General features: G+C 46.2%; 1 protein-coding gene across 1 annotated transcript in view; it reads right to left on the reverse strand.

Annotated features, from left to right (window-relative positions):
* TMEM132C (transmembrane protein 132C) overlaps positions 1-14,110 on the reverse strand; it is a 299,030-nt gene that overhangs the window by 42,973 nt on the left and 241,947 nt on the right. The window contains exon 4 of the mRNA XM_084763640.1: positions 10,192-10,375. Coding sequence (XP_084619766.1) covers positions 10,192-10,375 — 184 coding nt within the window. The remainder of the gene's footprint in view (positions 1-10,191; positions 10,376-14,110) is intronic.

The raw sequence follows: 14,110 nt of genomic DNA on the forward strand, positions 1-14,110 counted from the left end.
CCAAAGATTTTTGGGAAAATGAAGGTATTCTCATGTTTTACCAACGGTGTCTCAGCAAGATACTCATAAATAATATCAATTAAAACACCCCCAAATTATGGGCGACACTTTCTTTTGCTGACTCTGACAGTTCCACCCTTCCTGTCTCGATGTGCCAGGCCACAGAGAAATTAGGTCACACAGAAGCAAATATTCATGGTAAACTTGGCAAAGGTCCCCGAAGGGAATTTCTACTTTGCCAACTGTGGGATTTGATAGGGACTCTGTGGGTGGGGAAGCCTCACTTCAGCCACAGTGTTTTCCAGGAGCAGGGAGAATGGGCAGGGCCTGGAGGAAATTCCCAGAAGTAAGACCACAGACGTGGCTTCAAAAGGGTTTTGGTGCAGCATGAATATTGCCAGGCTCGGTGCACAGCCTCTCAGCAAAGTCTCACCTTCTTGACACAGGAAGGGCACTGTAGTCACACTCAAGTTAAGCCCCGTGAAGCTCTTGGCTGGTTGGCTTTACTTCTCTGAAACCTCAACTTTCTCAGTTGAAAAATGGCAGTACCACGTGGCACCTCAGGGAACTTTGAAATGGTGAAACGAGAGATTGTAAGATACTGAGAAGGGATTGACACTCCAAGGTGTAACGTTATTGGTCTGTGGGGCTTTAGGGTACAAGAAGAATTTCTCCCAACTGAGAAACATAAACAAAAGAATGAGAGCTGTCTGTATCCCACATGAACTGCCACAGCATGGTAACAACTGAACAGCTGAACAGCTGAAGAGAAAGGAAATCTGGTCCAGGGGTATGAAATACTATTTAGCCGTGGAAATGGAAACACTGATGTGCATGAACTTGGGAGATGTGGTGCTACTCCAACAGACCAGATATAGAGCGGATGTAAATGATTCCATTCACGGAGGGATCTAATATGCCCTCCACACATGGGAGGAGAGAGGACAGAGAGATGATTGGTGGACATGCTGGGAGGGGGTGGGAGTATCAGTCAGTGGGTATGAGGCTGGAAGAGCAGGTTCTAGGTATGTGATGTGTGACATAGTGTTTGTAGCTAACCACAGCATGATGTGGGTATACTTAAGACTATGTTGAGAGGATATGCTGGGCTGGGAGATGGCTGACTCAGCAAAGTGCCTGCCTCACAACCATAAGGACATGAGTTCAAACCCTAGGACTCACTTTAAAAAATCTGGGCATGATAGCACAGCTTTTTTTTTTAAGAGAGAGAGAGAGAGAGAGAGAGAGAGAGAGAGAGAGAGAGAGTCTTACTGTATAGCAATGGTTAGCCTAGAACATGCTTTGTAGACTAGGCTAGCCTTGAATTTATGAAGCTCTGTCTGCCTCTGCCTCCTGAGTACAGAGATTTAATCCCAGGGCAGGGGAAGTGCAAAAAGGAAGAACCCTGGAGCTTGTTGGTGACCCAGCCTGGCTTGATTAGTGTTTCCAAACCAATGAGAGACCCTGCCTCAAATAACTAGGTGTATGGTTCCCCAGGAATGGACCTTGAGGTTGATCTCTGGCTTCTACATGCAAGAATTCACATGTGTATGTGCACACATATGAAGAAGCATGTGTGCGCATGCACGTGCTTGCACACACACACACACACACACACACACACACATACACGACACTTCATGTTAACTGTTCTGTGTGTGCACATGCACAAACTTTAAAAAACAAAGAACAATGGTACTGTATTTTATCCTGTGAGAAAATACCTGAGAAAGTCTACTAGGAGGAGGGGTTTATTTTGATGCTTGGTTTCAGAGATCGTAGCCCATTTCTCCGCCCCCCCCTCTTCTTTCATAGCCTATTTCTTTTTCTTTTTTCCTTTTTTTGTTTTTGTTTTTGTTTTTGTTTTTAAAAGACAGTGTCTCTCTGTGTAGCCTTGGCTGTCCTGGACTCACTTTGTACACCAGGCTGGCCTCAAACTCATAGGGATCTGCTTGCCTCTGCCTCCCGAGGGCTGGGATTAAAGGAGTGAGCCACCACGCCTGGCCGTAGCCTATTTCTTTTGCCACATGAGGAGACAGGATCATGCTGGGAGTACAGGGCTCTAAGAAGCAAGAAGCAGTTCACTTCCCTGCGGCCAGGAAGCAAAGTGAAAGACAGGATGTTGTAGCTTAGGCTGCCATAGCCCCTTTTAGGGTTTTCAGCCCATCCTCTAAGAGCCTGTGGGCGCCATTTTCATTCCAACCGCCCTATCCCACGAGGTTGGCGGAAGAGGTGGAGCTTGCCTTCCCTGGGAGTGGAATGGGAGGGTGTGGAGGAGCGTAGGTCCACAAAAGGGGCCTCTGAGTGACAGTGGTGGATTCTTGGGACTTCCACCTTCAGCTTCCAACTTTGCCAGCATTGGTGGGGAGCTGGGGATGGCCATCAGAGCGCAGCTTCAGAGTGGAGTAGGATTCAGCCTGTGCCCTGGCTTCTTGGAAGGTCTCCCGAAAGGCAGAGCCCATCTCAAAAGGGGCCCAGGGCATTTTTTTTTAAATCATTGCTCAGCATCTCAAAGAGGCTGTGGGTGACCTGAGGTTAAGTCAGATGAAGTTGAGAGGCTTGTGTGTGACCTCCTGATGGCAGGGGACTACTCAAAGTGAAGGGGGAACCAGCAGCCCACCTGTGTGTTTGGAAGGCCAAAGGAACACTTCTTCATAAAATAAATGAATGTGCTGATTTTAACCTTTTAAAACTCCTTGACAAAACCCACATAGAGAAAGAGAGAGAGAGAGAGAGAGAGAGAGAGAGAGAGAGAGAGAGAGAGAGAGAGAGAGAGAGAGAAAGAAACCCTTTGCTTCATCTAGCCTTTATTGTATTAATTTCTAAGGCAAAATTTCGGGCTTAATTCTCATTAAAAATCTGTACCCACCTAAGAGTCTCAGGAATAAAATTCCATTATCCATTCTCTTTGGTTTCTACTTTCAAGAATGCTTGGCATGCTGGGACTCTGCACAGCCGGGGCTTCTGTGTCGCTGAGAATGTTCCCTCCCCTTCCCTCAGGATACAGTGCTTTAGCTTAGCTTGGCTGCTGGACTCTGAGCACCACAGACCTCAGAAGCCCAGTCTGAGGTCACACCACACAGCCTTGGAAGGAAATTTTAGGTCTGATAGCAACACATGCTGTCAAATCCCGTGGCTGAGTAACGGATGGCTCTCATTTCTGTGGATGACTGCATGCCCCGCCCTGCGGTGTCTATCAGGACAAGGGCAGTGTGCTTGGGCATCCATGATAGTAACACTTGGGGAGGGAACAGTACATGGATTATCCACTGGGAAGGTCAATCCTTTTTGGTTTTTTTAAAGCCTTGTCTTATGTATATGAGTGCTCTGTCAGCATGTCCGTCCCCCCCGCCCCATCTTGCTTTTCTAAAGTCTCTTCAGAAGAAAAGGAAGGAACACCCTGAGTCTTAAGCTACTAATGCTGCAGAGGAAGCAGAAATTTTAAAGCCCTTGGTTTGGTGTTAAATCCTAAAATGTTATGAAGATGAATGGGTGGCACATTGTTTTCTCTAATGAAAGTACAGTGTGTGTGTATGTGTGTGTGTTTGTGGTTTGTGGTGAATATGCAAATGTGGTGTGTCTGTGTTCCCCCCTCTCTTTCTGTATGTGTATGGTGTGTCTGTGTGCACCCCCCCTGTATGTGTATGGTGTGTCTGTGAGAGCTTGCTGCATACATGCTTATATATATATGTGCCTGTTCTTGAGTTTTTGAGCATGTATGAAGCCAGAGGTTGACTCTCCCATCTCTGGCTCCTCAGTGCTGGTACTACACTACACACTGCTGTATTAATCATCTTTTACATGGCTTCTGTGAATCTAAACTCAGTTTCTCATGCTTGTGCAGCAAGTATCTTCCCTACTAAGTCTGTCTTGACATCTCTCCAAATATTCGTCCATCCATTCATCCACCTACCTATCCATTCACCCATCCATCCATCCATCCACCCATCCATGGTGGTTTAAAAGAGAAATACCCCCCCATAGGCTCATGTATTTGAACAATTGGTCCCCAGTAGGTGAAGGCTGTGGAACCTCTAGCACAGTGGTTCCCAACCTTCCTAACACTGTAACCCTCATGTAGTGGTGAACTCCCAACCATAAAATTATTTTTGTTGCTACTTCATAATTGTAATTTTGCTATTGTTAGGAATCATAATGTAAATATCTGTCTTACAATGGTCTTGGGTGACCTTTGTGAAAGGGTTGTTTAACTTCAAAGGGGTTGAGATCCACATGTTGAAAACTACTACGCTAGGAGATGGTGCCTTCCTGGAGAAGTATGTAGCTGAGGACAAGCTTTGAGGGTTAACAGCCCCTCCCTACCACCCTCTCAGATTCATGTTTCCTGGCTGAGATGAGATCTCTCAGCTTCCCTCTCTGGCTGCCTGCTGCCATGCCTCCTCACCATCATGGATTCTCCCTCTGGAGCCATAGGCCCAGGCAAACTCGATTTTTCCATAAGTCACTTTTCGGTTTGTGTTTTATCACAGCAACCAAATAGGAACTAATGAATGACACCCTCCCCAACCATCCACTCATTCAATAGCTTCTCATTAAGCACCCACTGTTTGCCAAGCCTTGTTCTGGATAGTACAGTGTGATCCCTCCCCCTCTTGCAGAAATTCAGATAATGATTGCAGAAGTGCAATGTGATACTCTGTCGTTCTATGATAGAAAATCTAGGCAGGCTGAGGGGAGGGCACCTGGGACATTATTCTAAGTAAGGTGTTGTGGTAGACCTGAGAAGACTTAACCAGTGTGAAGAGCAGCCTGGATGGAGGGAAGGGACTTGGGCATGGCCAACAGTAGGTGTAAAGGCTGCTCCCATCTTGGCCTTTGTGAATACTCCAGGAATGAACACGGTCACTGGCTTCGGGGACCACGCTAATTCAGAAGGGCGTCAACTCAACATCATTATGTTTCTAAAACCACAATCTCCAAACAAAGTCAGGTTCATGCTGTGTTGGGAATAAAGAGTTGGGGAGTTGGATTGTGTAAATAGCCCACTGCTTCACACTTTATTCTCAGTTTGATCTTAATCAGAGATTATGACCTATCATGGAAAGTCCAAGAACACACCCCCAAGTTCCCACTGAGTGCTCAGGTCAAGGAAAATGACTTCTTCTTAAGCCTATCTCTCTATAAGGGTGATGATTTGAAAACACATTTAAAAAAATCTAAATAACATGGCCAACACCAGGAAATCCAACTGAAATACTTCAGTCCCGGAAAAGACAACTTCTTGCATCTGTCAAATGAGAGCTCTCTTTCTCTAGAGTAGGCCTAAAAGTTAAGATTTTTGTTTTGTTTTGTTTTTCTGAGACAGGGTTTCTCTGTGTAACATCCCTTGCTGTCCTGGATTAATAATAATTCTACCCCAAGCCTGATGTGGGTATGAGAAGGGTACCAGGTAGGGAGATGGTCCTTCAGGGTAAGGATGCTGATGGGAAGGACAGCCTATGGTTGCCTGGAGATGATGCTGAGCAAGCTGCACTGGGACCAGTTACCATGGCTTAGTAGTCACAAACAGCACTGCATGTGATGGATGGGCTTCTACTTGACTGGGCTCTTACAGACCCACGTGTGCAGCCTGTTCAATGCAAGGTGGTGGTGGGGGAGTCAGATGCTGGGGCCTGATGATATAGTCTACCGGTAGCTCTTCCAGTCCCCAGCTTTCTCCCTGCACTGAAGAAAGGCTTGAGAAGGTATGATGGTGATGCGAGAACTTCCCTGGGAAGCAAATTCCTCTTTAACAACCCCCGTTGGACCTTTCTGAAGGCTGTTTCCTTTAAGATGAACAGCATCCTAGGAGATTTGCTTGTTTTCTTTTCATTTTATGAAGAACATATATATATATTCTTCTGTGTGTGGGTGCCCCTTGAGGTCAGGAGAGGATGTAGGATCCCTTGGAGCTGGAGTTACAAACAGTTATGAGCTACTCTTCATGAGTGTTGAACTGAACTGGGGTCCTCTGCAAGAGCAGCAAGTGCTCTTAACCTCTGAGCCATTTCTCCAGCCTTTACTCAATGCTTCCAAAGGCCTAACCGGCTACAAACAGGCAACAGGGGGGCTTACTTCACAGTTTTGTTCTCTCTCTCTCTCTCTCTCTCTCTCTCTCTCTCTCTCTCTCTCTCTCTCAGTTAAGCCTGCTATTTCTAGCTACTTGGGATTCTGAGATAGGAGGATTGCAAGTTGAGTGCTTGCTCGTCCTACAGAATGGGTACAAGGCCAATCTGGGCACCATAGTAAGACTTCGTCTCAAAAAAAAAAAAGATGGAGTTGTAGCTCAGGGGTGGTGGTGGTGGTGATGGGGCTGCACAGCATGCATAAGTCATAGGTTCAATCCCAGTAATAAAAACTGAAATAGAACTTCTAACCTTTGAATGAAGCTACAGTAAGTAGTAAGTTCCTACTTACTATTCATAACGTTTCCCCCTGCTCCCCATTTTTGGCTAGTTATAAGTGTAATTAATGTCATTTATGTTAAGAAAGAAAAGCACTTACTGAATCCCCAGAACATTTTGTTGCTTTCAAATGCTCATACCAAAACCTAGTTTTTAAGTGCCTCTGAGCCACTTCGTCTAAGGCCTTTATGTTATTAGAGCTCCTTATTCAATCTTGGAGGTGGGGGTCTTAACAATGTAGCCTGGGCTGGCTTTGAACCTGAGCGCTGAGATTACAGGTGTGCACACTCACACCCCACTGACAACCACTCCACGTTCTCTGTGTTGCGCTGCACAACTGAAGTCAAGTTGTGGGTTCCAGGGAAGCACAGTACTGATGGCCACCCGAGCCTAGAGGTCGGATGCATGCATGCATGCTGGCCCTGTAGAGATGGCACCGTCGGTGACGGTGATGTGAAGCCAATCTTAACTCACTTGGGGTAACTTGCAGACAAAAGGATTTGGGGTACAACATTAGGAGTGATTCGGGCTTGTCTTAAAAGCACTGTAAAAACACAATAACAACGATAATGACATCTTATTCCAAGAAGGACTCACATGTTGACAATGGGGCCACAATAATATCTTATGCTTTTATAACAGTTTTGCTTTTCAAAGTATTTATTTGAATGTCTTATCTTTCTGAAATAGGCAGGCTAGGAATTGAGCACTTATGTTCTGAAATGGATGTTGGCATGAATTCTAGGACACAGATTTTTCAAAAATTATTATTATTATTATTATTATTATTATTATTATTATTATTATTATTATTTTGCAAAGGGTCACACAGTAAATATTTTAGTTTTTGAGCACACAAGCAATACTGTTTAAAATGTAGACGTGAGGATGGAGTCCAAGGTCAGGCATCACATGGATGGTTGGTTACCTTGGGTTACAGTACACATTCAAAGCCAAGAATGTGCCAGGTGTGGTGGTGCACACCTATAAACTCAATACCATGGAGGCTGAAGCAGGGGGATTGAGCCTTTGAAGCGAGTCTGGGCTATATAATAAGTTCAAAACTGTCTTAATTTCCTAACAACACCCTTGTGTCTCAGAGGCCAAGAGACTGTCAACTGTTTGCAAGACCAGTCCCTCTCTACCTTCTCCAAGTTAATAAATCCTGTAGAAGACATGTGGGCTAATGACTATTGCATCTGGCTAGTGTCTGTCTTTTACCTTACAGCGAGAGCCAAATTTTCCCATGGTACATCATGTGTGCCTATTTTGAGTCCTATTGTGCAGCTGCCCTGGGTGACACGGGTCTAAGCCTGGCAAGGAGAATGCAGCATCCCCTTTGACTTTGATGACTGGCTGATGGGGAGCACATGGCTAAGGCAGGCCAGGGCTTCCAAAGATTTACTCATTTTTATTTTTTAATTTATTATTAATTAATTAATTAATTAATTTGGTTTTAGAGACAGGGTATCTCTGTGTTAGCTTTGGCTGTCCTGGACTTGCTTTGTAGGCCAGGCTGGCCTTGAACTCACAGCGATCTGCCTGACTCTGCTTCCTGAATGCTGGGATTAAAGGCGTGTGCCACCATGCCCAGCTCTCATTTTTAATTTTTTAAACTGTGTGTGTGTGTGTGTGTGTGTGTGTGTGCGCGCACACACACACAAACGCGCGCGCGCGCGCGCGCTCGCGCGCGCAGGGGGCACATGTAAGTGTAATACCCTCAGAGACCATAAGAGGGCGTCAAATCCCCTAAACTGGAGTTACAGGCAGTCTGGGCTAGAAACTGAAGTTGAGTCTTTTGAAAGAACAGAATAAGCTTTCTTAGCTAGGGAGCCATCTTTCTAGACCAATGTTTTTAAACCAGAGCTTCCTTGGGGCAGTGAGGAAGAATTGCCAAGTGACTGGCAGTGACAGTTTCATTTTTCTGTTTTTTTCCCCACAATGTATCACAGTGGCTTTTTCTCCCCATAGCACACCACACTGGCTTCCCCCTCCCTCCTGCTCCACATGTTATTTTGTTTTGTTTTGTTTTTTGAGACAGGGTTTCTCTGTGTAACAGTCATGGCTATCCTGGAACTTACTTTGTAGATCAGGATGGTCTTGAACTTACAGAGATCTGCCTGTCTCTGCCTCTGGTGCAGTCTCACTTTTTCTCCTGGTACAATACCATTATGGCCCTCCTATGAGCCACCTGATGATGTAGCAGAGTCAGAGACCCAGGGCTGGGAACATCCAGGGTGTGGCTTACAGATCAGCACCAATAATCTTTCCTAGTAGGTCTTAAAAGACTTCAGGTAGATCCTTTAAACCACACAATGCGCGCGCGCACACACACACACACACACACACACACACACACACACACACACGAGTTTGAGAAACATTTTAAGTCCAAACTGGGTTGGGTTTGTCTCTTAAGTAAGCTGAAGAATCCTGACCAATGCACTTCCCATAATCTCTTATTAATTCAGGTAAGTAGGATGCTTGCGATAAGAGCTCATCAAGGAGAGTGATGGAGCCTCAACACATAATCCAGCCCCGCTGTGTGGGATGAAGAGGGCAGGCTTGGTGACTCTAGTGTGGCCCGTCCACTGTATATTGTCTGCTGATCCCTTGACTATTCAGAGCCTTGTCTGTGGTCCAAGGGACATGGGATGAAGAAGTTACCTGCAGGGAGCAGGAAGGAGCTGGGAGCATCCCCTCCCCCCACCCCCTGCATGCCACCCCAGGGACTTCATGGTACAAGGTCCCCTGCAGTCTCACTTTCCTTCCTGCCTTCCTTCCTGCCTTCCTTCCTTCTTTCCTTTTTTCCTTCCTCTCTCTCTCTCTCTTTCTTTCTTTCTTTTTTTCTTTCTGGTTTTTCAAGACAGGGTTTCTCTGTGTAACAGCTCTGGCTGTCCTCGAACTTGCTCTGCAGTCCAGGCCTCCAACTCATGGAGATCCAACTGCCTCGGCCTCCCAAGGGCTGGGATTAAAGGTGCATGCCACCACCGCCCAGCTTTCACTTTCCTTTCTATTGCTGTAAGAAAACACCTTTAACTAAAGCACCTTAGGGCATGAAGGACTTATTTGGCTTAGACCTCCAGGTTATACCCCATCATTAGAGGAAGTCAAAGCAGGGACTCAAGCAGTTTGTCATACCATATTCACAGTCAAGAGCAGAGAGGAGAGACCTCACACATGCTCCCAGCTTGCCCATGGGCGGCCCATTTTCTCCACTCTTACCCAGTCCATGAAATGGTGCTGCGCACAATCAGGGTGGGTCTCTCCACCTCAACTGACCATCAAGACCATCTCCCAACCTGATCTAGACAGTCCTTCACTGGGAATCTCTTTGCAGGTTGTGTGAAGCTGACAGTTAAAAATAACTATTTATACAGTGCCACACGATCAAGAATAACTTCAGTGGACTTAGGTCTTTGAGATTTGGGGTCACTCGTTGCCACAGCCTAGTCCTGACCACATCCTGACCAGGACACACAGCAACCTAAAGTTTCTTTACAAATAGGAACACGAAAAGGAGAGCTGACGTGGTTTAAAGCAGAAGTAGGCAACAAAGGCTTTGGTATGGGGACGTGGCTAGTGCCATGATGTATTATCTGAGAGGCTTAGCTAATTAAAGGTGATGCTGCCATTTCCAGGGTGGAGGACCAAAAAAAAGTAACTGTAGTAATGACCTGAGAAAGAGGAAACATGCAGGGAAAACAAACAAACAAACAAACAAACAAACAAAACGCCTGTTAATCAGTAGAACTCAAGGGCTGTCATATGCCACACCATGACTCACCATAGCGAGGGGAACAATGGCGACCAGGTCCTTCTGGCTGATGAAGATCTCGGACACAGCGATGTCTGTGGTCCCCTTCCTTGGGTACTCCACCTGCCACGTGATGGGCTGTGTTCCCGAGAGGCTGCTGAAGCTGGCGATCTCAAAATTCATCTGCATGACCTCGCTGAATAAGTTGCTGCTTCTGCAGAGGAATGGAAGGAAACAGCTCTAACGTGATGTTGCGTGAAGGCGCCCTCTCTCTCTTTACCCCGATCCCACAGCTGTGCTTAGAAAGAGGAGAGGAGGGGAACCACCTCTCAGGAGCTTGAAGCATGATGTCACTTTCAAGTTAGAACACGGAGAGTTGGGACGGAGCAGCACCCACAAGTACAGAGCTGGGCAGAAATTCTTAATGACTGATCACTGCGTGGAGGGATGAAGTCTTCGGGCTGTTTTAGTATTTGTCTTTGAGGTAAGGGCTCCCTGCATAGCCATGGCTGTCCCAGAGCTCACTCTGAAGACCAGGCTAGCATCTAACTTGTAGAAATCTCCACCACCATGCCCAGATAACACGTGCTGCTTCTGTGCTCAAGTGGAGAACCGTCATAAATCTATACTTTAAAAAAATATATATTTTATTAATTTATTCATATTACATTTCAATTGTTACCCCATCCCTTGTATCCTCCCATTCCTCCCTCCCTTATGACTGTGATAAATCTATACTTTTAAGACTGATTCGTGAACCTAAGAGTGTAGAGTTCAATTGGTAGAGTGTTTGCTTGGCCTGTACGAAGCCATTGGTTTAATTCTCAGCACTATGTCTACCAGGCATGATGGTGCACACCTGTGATCCCAGCATGTGGGAAGTCAAGGCATGTAGATTGGAGTTTAAGGTCATCCTGGTTAAACCATAGTTTCAAGGCTATCTTGGGGGGGATACATGAGACCTTTTTTTTTTTTTAAAGATGATATACCGGGAAGTGGTGGCACACACCTTTAATTCCAGCACTCAGAAGGCAGAGGTAAGCGGATCTCTGTGAGTTCGAGGCTAGCCTGGTCCAAAGGGTGAGTCCAGGACATCCAGGGCTGTACAGAGAAACCTTGTCTTGAAACCACCTACTCCCAAAAGATACAATCCCTCCCCTTAAATAACAAACTCTAGTGGTGGAGAGGACTTTGCCAGGCATGTGAGACTGATTTACCCAGCTCTGTATATCACCCTCTCACTCAGAATCTGTCCTCATTAGATGTTCCCTTATATGCTTGATGCTGGAAGATGGTGACAAAGATGAGGAGTCAGTTCATCTGCCTTGAGGAGAGCAAGAGCATCTGCCTAGTGGGACATATGCTGGTGTTGGAATGATGACGAGAAAGAGATTTAAACACTTAGGTAACCCCAGAGAGTTCCAGGAACCACTGCTTGATAAAATCAATGGTGTGGCTTTACAGACGCAACTCTTGACAATTTCAAAATTGGCTTAAAAAGTACTTTCCTTGAAAGTAAATAAATACCCTCCCAGTAGTCACAAAAAATTCAGACCACTGAAAACCCAATTTCTCAAACCTCTTACACTCATCTGTAAGAAAACAGCTTAAGAAGGAGCTAAAAGCCAAAGAGACTTTAGCTTCCCAGCCTGGGGGTGAGAGGAGAAATCTGAGTACCCATGTCATAGCCACTGTGGGCATCTCAGTGCCTGTGGAAGCAAAGAGACTCACAAAATAAAGAAATGAGACTCTGCATGGGGAACAGTACAGTCTGAACGTGGGCTGTATTTTACTCATCCTGCTTCCAGCACTGTCAGGAACACAAACACAGCCTTCTCACCCTCTCTACAGGGGCTGGCTTCCGGAGAGCTCTCCACGGTGCTGAGGGCTTCACCCTGAGTTGGCTGAGAAAATGGGGACTGAACAAGTGCCTCACAATGAGCAGGAGAAGAGGAGGCAAAGACATGAAGGGGGTGGGGGAGATGGGCGAAGGGGAGAATCCTAGGAAAATAGCTCTAGAGAAGTCTATCCCTCATACTCAAACACACGTGCTGCTGTTGGATCCTTTCTGTCAGTGGCTCATTCAGAGTGCCGAGGGAGGATTATCTGGTCAGCTGAGAGTCAACAGGCTAGCATAGAGAAAGGACCTGGCCTCCCCGACTGTGGTCTGCAGTTAGTAAAAAAAAAAACAAAAACAACAACAACAAAAAAAAACAACCAGAATTCAGAATCCATGACATAAGGGTAGCAGAGAGGGAGAAGCTTGTTCCAAGCATACCTAGATTGAACTCCAAGATTCAGCTTTAAAAAACAAAAAGGCAAACAGTAGGGCTGGAGAGATGGCTCAGTGGTTAAGAGCATTTACTGCTCTTGCAGAGGACCTGAGTGCAGATCCTAGCACCCATGTGACAGTTCTCAATCGTCTGTTCCAGGGGATCTGATATCCTCGTTTGGCATCTGTGGGCAGCAGGCACACATGTGGCACCCACACACATGTGCAGGCAGAACACTTACATACATCAAATGAAAGGCAATGTACAAAAAAATAAACAAACAGCGTTAGAGGGGTGACTCTGTCAGTAAAGTGCTTGCCGTACAAGTATGGGGACTTGGTTCCCAGCACCCATATAAAGCAGCTGAGTATAGTGTCATACACCTGTCAGCCCAGTGCTTAGGGGACAAAAAGAGGAGAGTCCCTGTGGGGTAACTGGCTAGAGATCCTAGCTAAATTGACAAGGCTCAGGTCCAAGTGAGGGGCTCTGTTCCAGAAAACTAGGCAGATGGGGCCTGCGGAGATGCTCCGAGGTTACGAGTGTGTAGCTGCTCTTTCCGGAGACCCAAGCTCTGTTTCCAACATGCGTGTGATGTGGCTTACAACTGCCTGTAACTCCAGTTGCATAAAAATCCCTGTTCTGGTCTTCATGGGCATTTGCATACATGTGCACATGGTTATAAACACATACATACAAATATGTGCACAATTAAAATAAATCAATCTATAGGGACTGAAGAGATGACTCAGAGGTTTGCCACATGTAATGCCTTTGCAGAGGATCTTAGTTCAAGACTCGCATCAGGCAATTTATAACGGACTGTAACTCAAGTTTCAGGGACTCTGATGACTCTGGCCTCCTTTGGCGCCTATACTAACGTATCCATTCCTCACCCCAACAGAGAGTTTTAAAAGAATAAACGTTTAAACAAAAGCAACAGCAAAAACTCGGTAGCATACTGCTGAATGACACTGGAGGTTGCCCTCTGGCCTCTACACACACACATGCACACATGTATACCCCACACACACTGAATTAAACAAACAAAAGGCCATTTACTTCTTTCTCCTACTCCAAAGCTCAAGACCTATAGGGACGGGCGACTACCTGGGGAGGCACAGGAAAGAGAGTCCTCCCCTGTACAGTATGTAGGTGCCCTTGCTTAAGGCATCCGAAACCTAGAGAGGAACCTGAGTTTTTCCGCCCTATGATGCAGGCTGCCAATGGTTTAACTACCCGGGAAGTTGGGAAGAAAGCAACAAATGCCCCAGTGCGCTCTCCACAAAGACAATAAAAATGTGAAGAGCGGACAGGCGCTTAGAACTTAGAACAGTGATGGTAACGAACGGTCCAGGTTAGACATCACAGCTGCGCGCAGGAAGCTTTCTGTGTGGGTACCAGCCTCCCCACTCCTGTTCCCTCCATTTCTCTCTCAGCGTTTGTGTAGAGAAAGGATTGGGTGGATGCTACAACCACAGGTTCTGGGAGCAGATGTGCTAGTGTCTGAACTGTGGCTTCTCTATGAAGCTGAAGGAGGATCTCAGGTAAGATGCTCCACACATTAGCTCTCAACCTGGTGGACCAGAGTGAGCAAGATGAGAGGCTGTCCCCAGTCCGACACCTGCGCTTGCCCATCAGATTTCTTCCTTTTTACCAGGCTGGGTGGGGCTTGACAG

This window comes from Acomys minous (genome assembly GCF_964271855.1).
Source record: "Acomys minous genome assembly, chromosome: 16".
NCBI classification, from domain to species: domain Eukaryota; kingdom Metazoa; phylum Chordata; class Mammalia; order Rodentia; family Muridae; genus Acomys; species Acomys minous.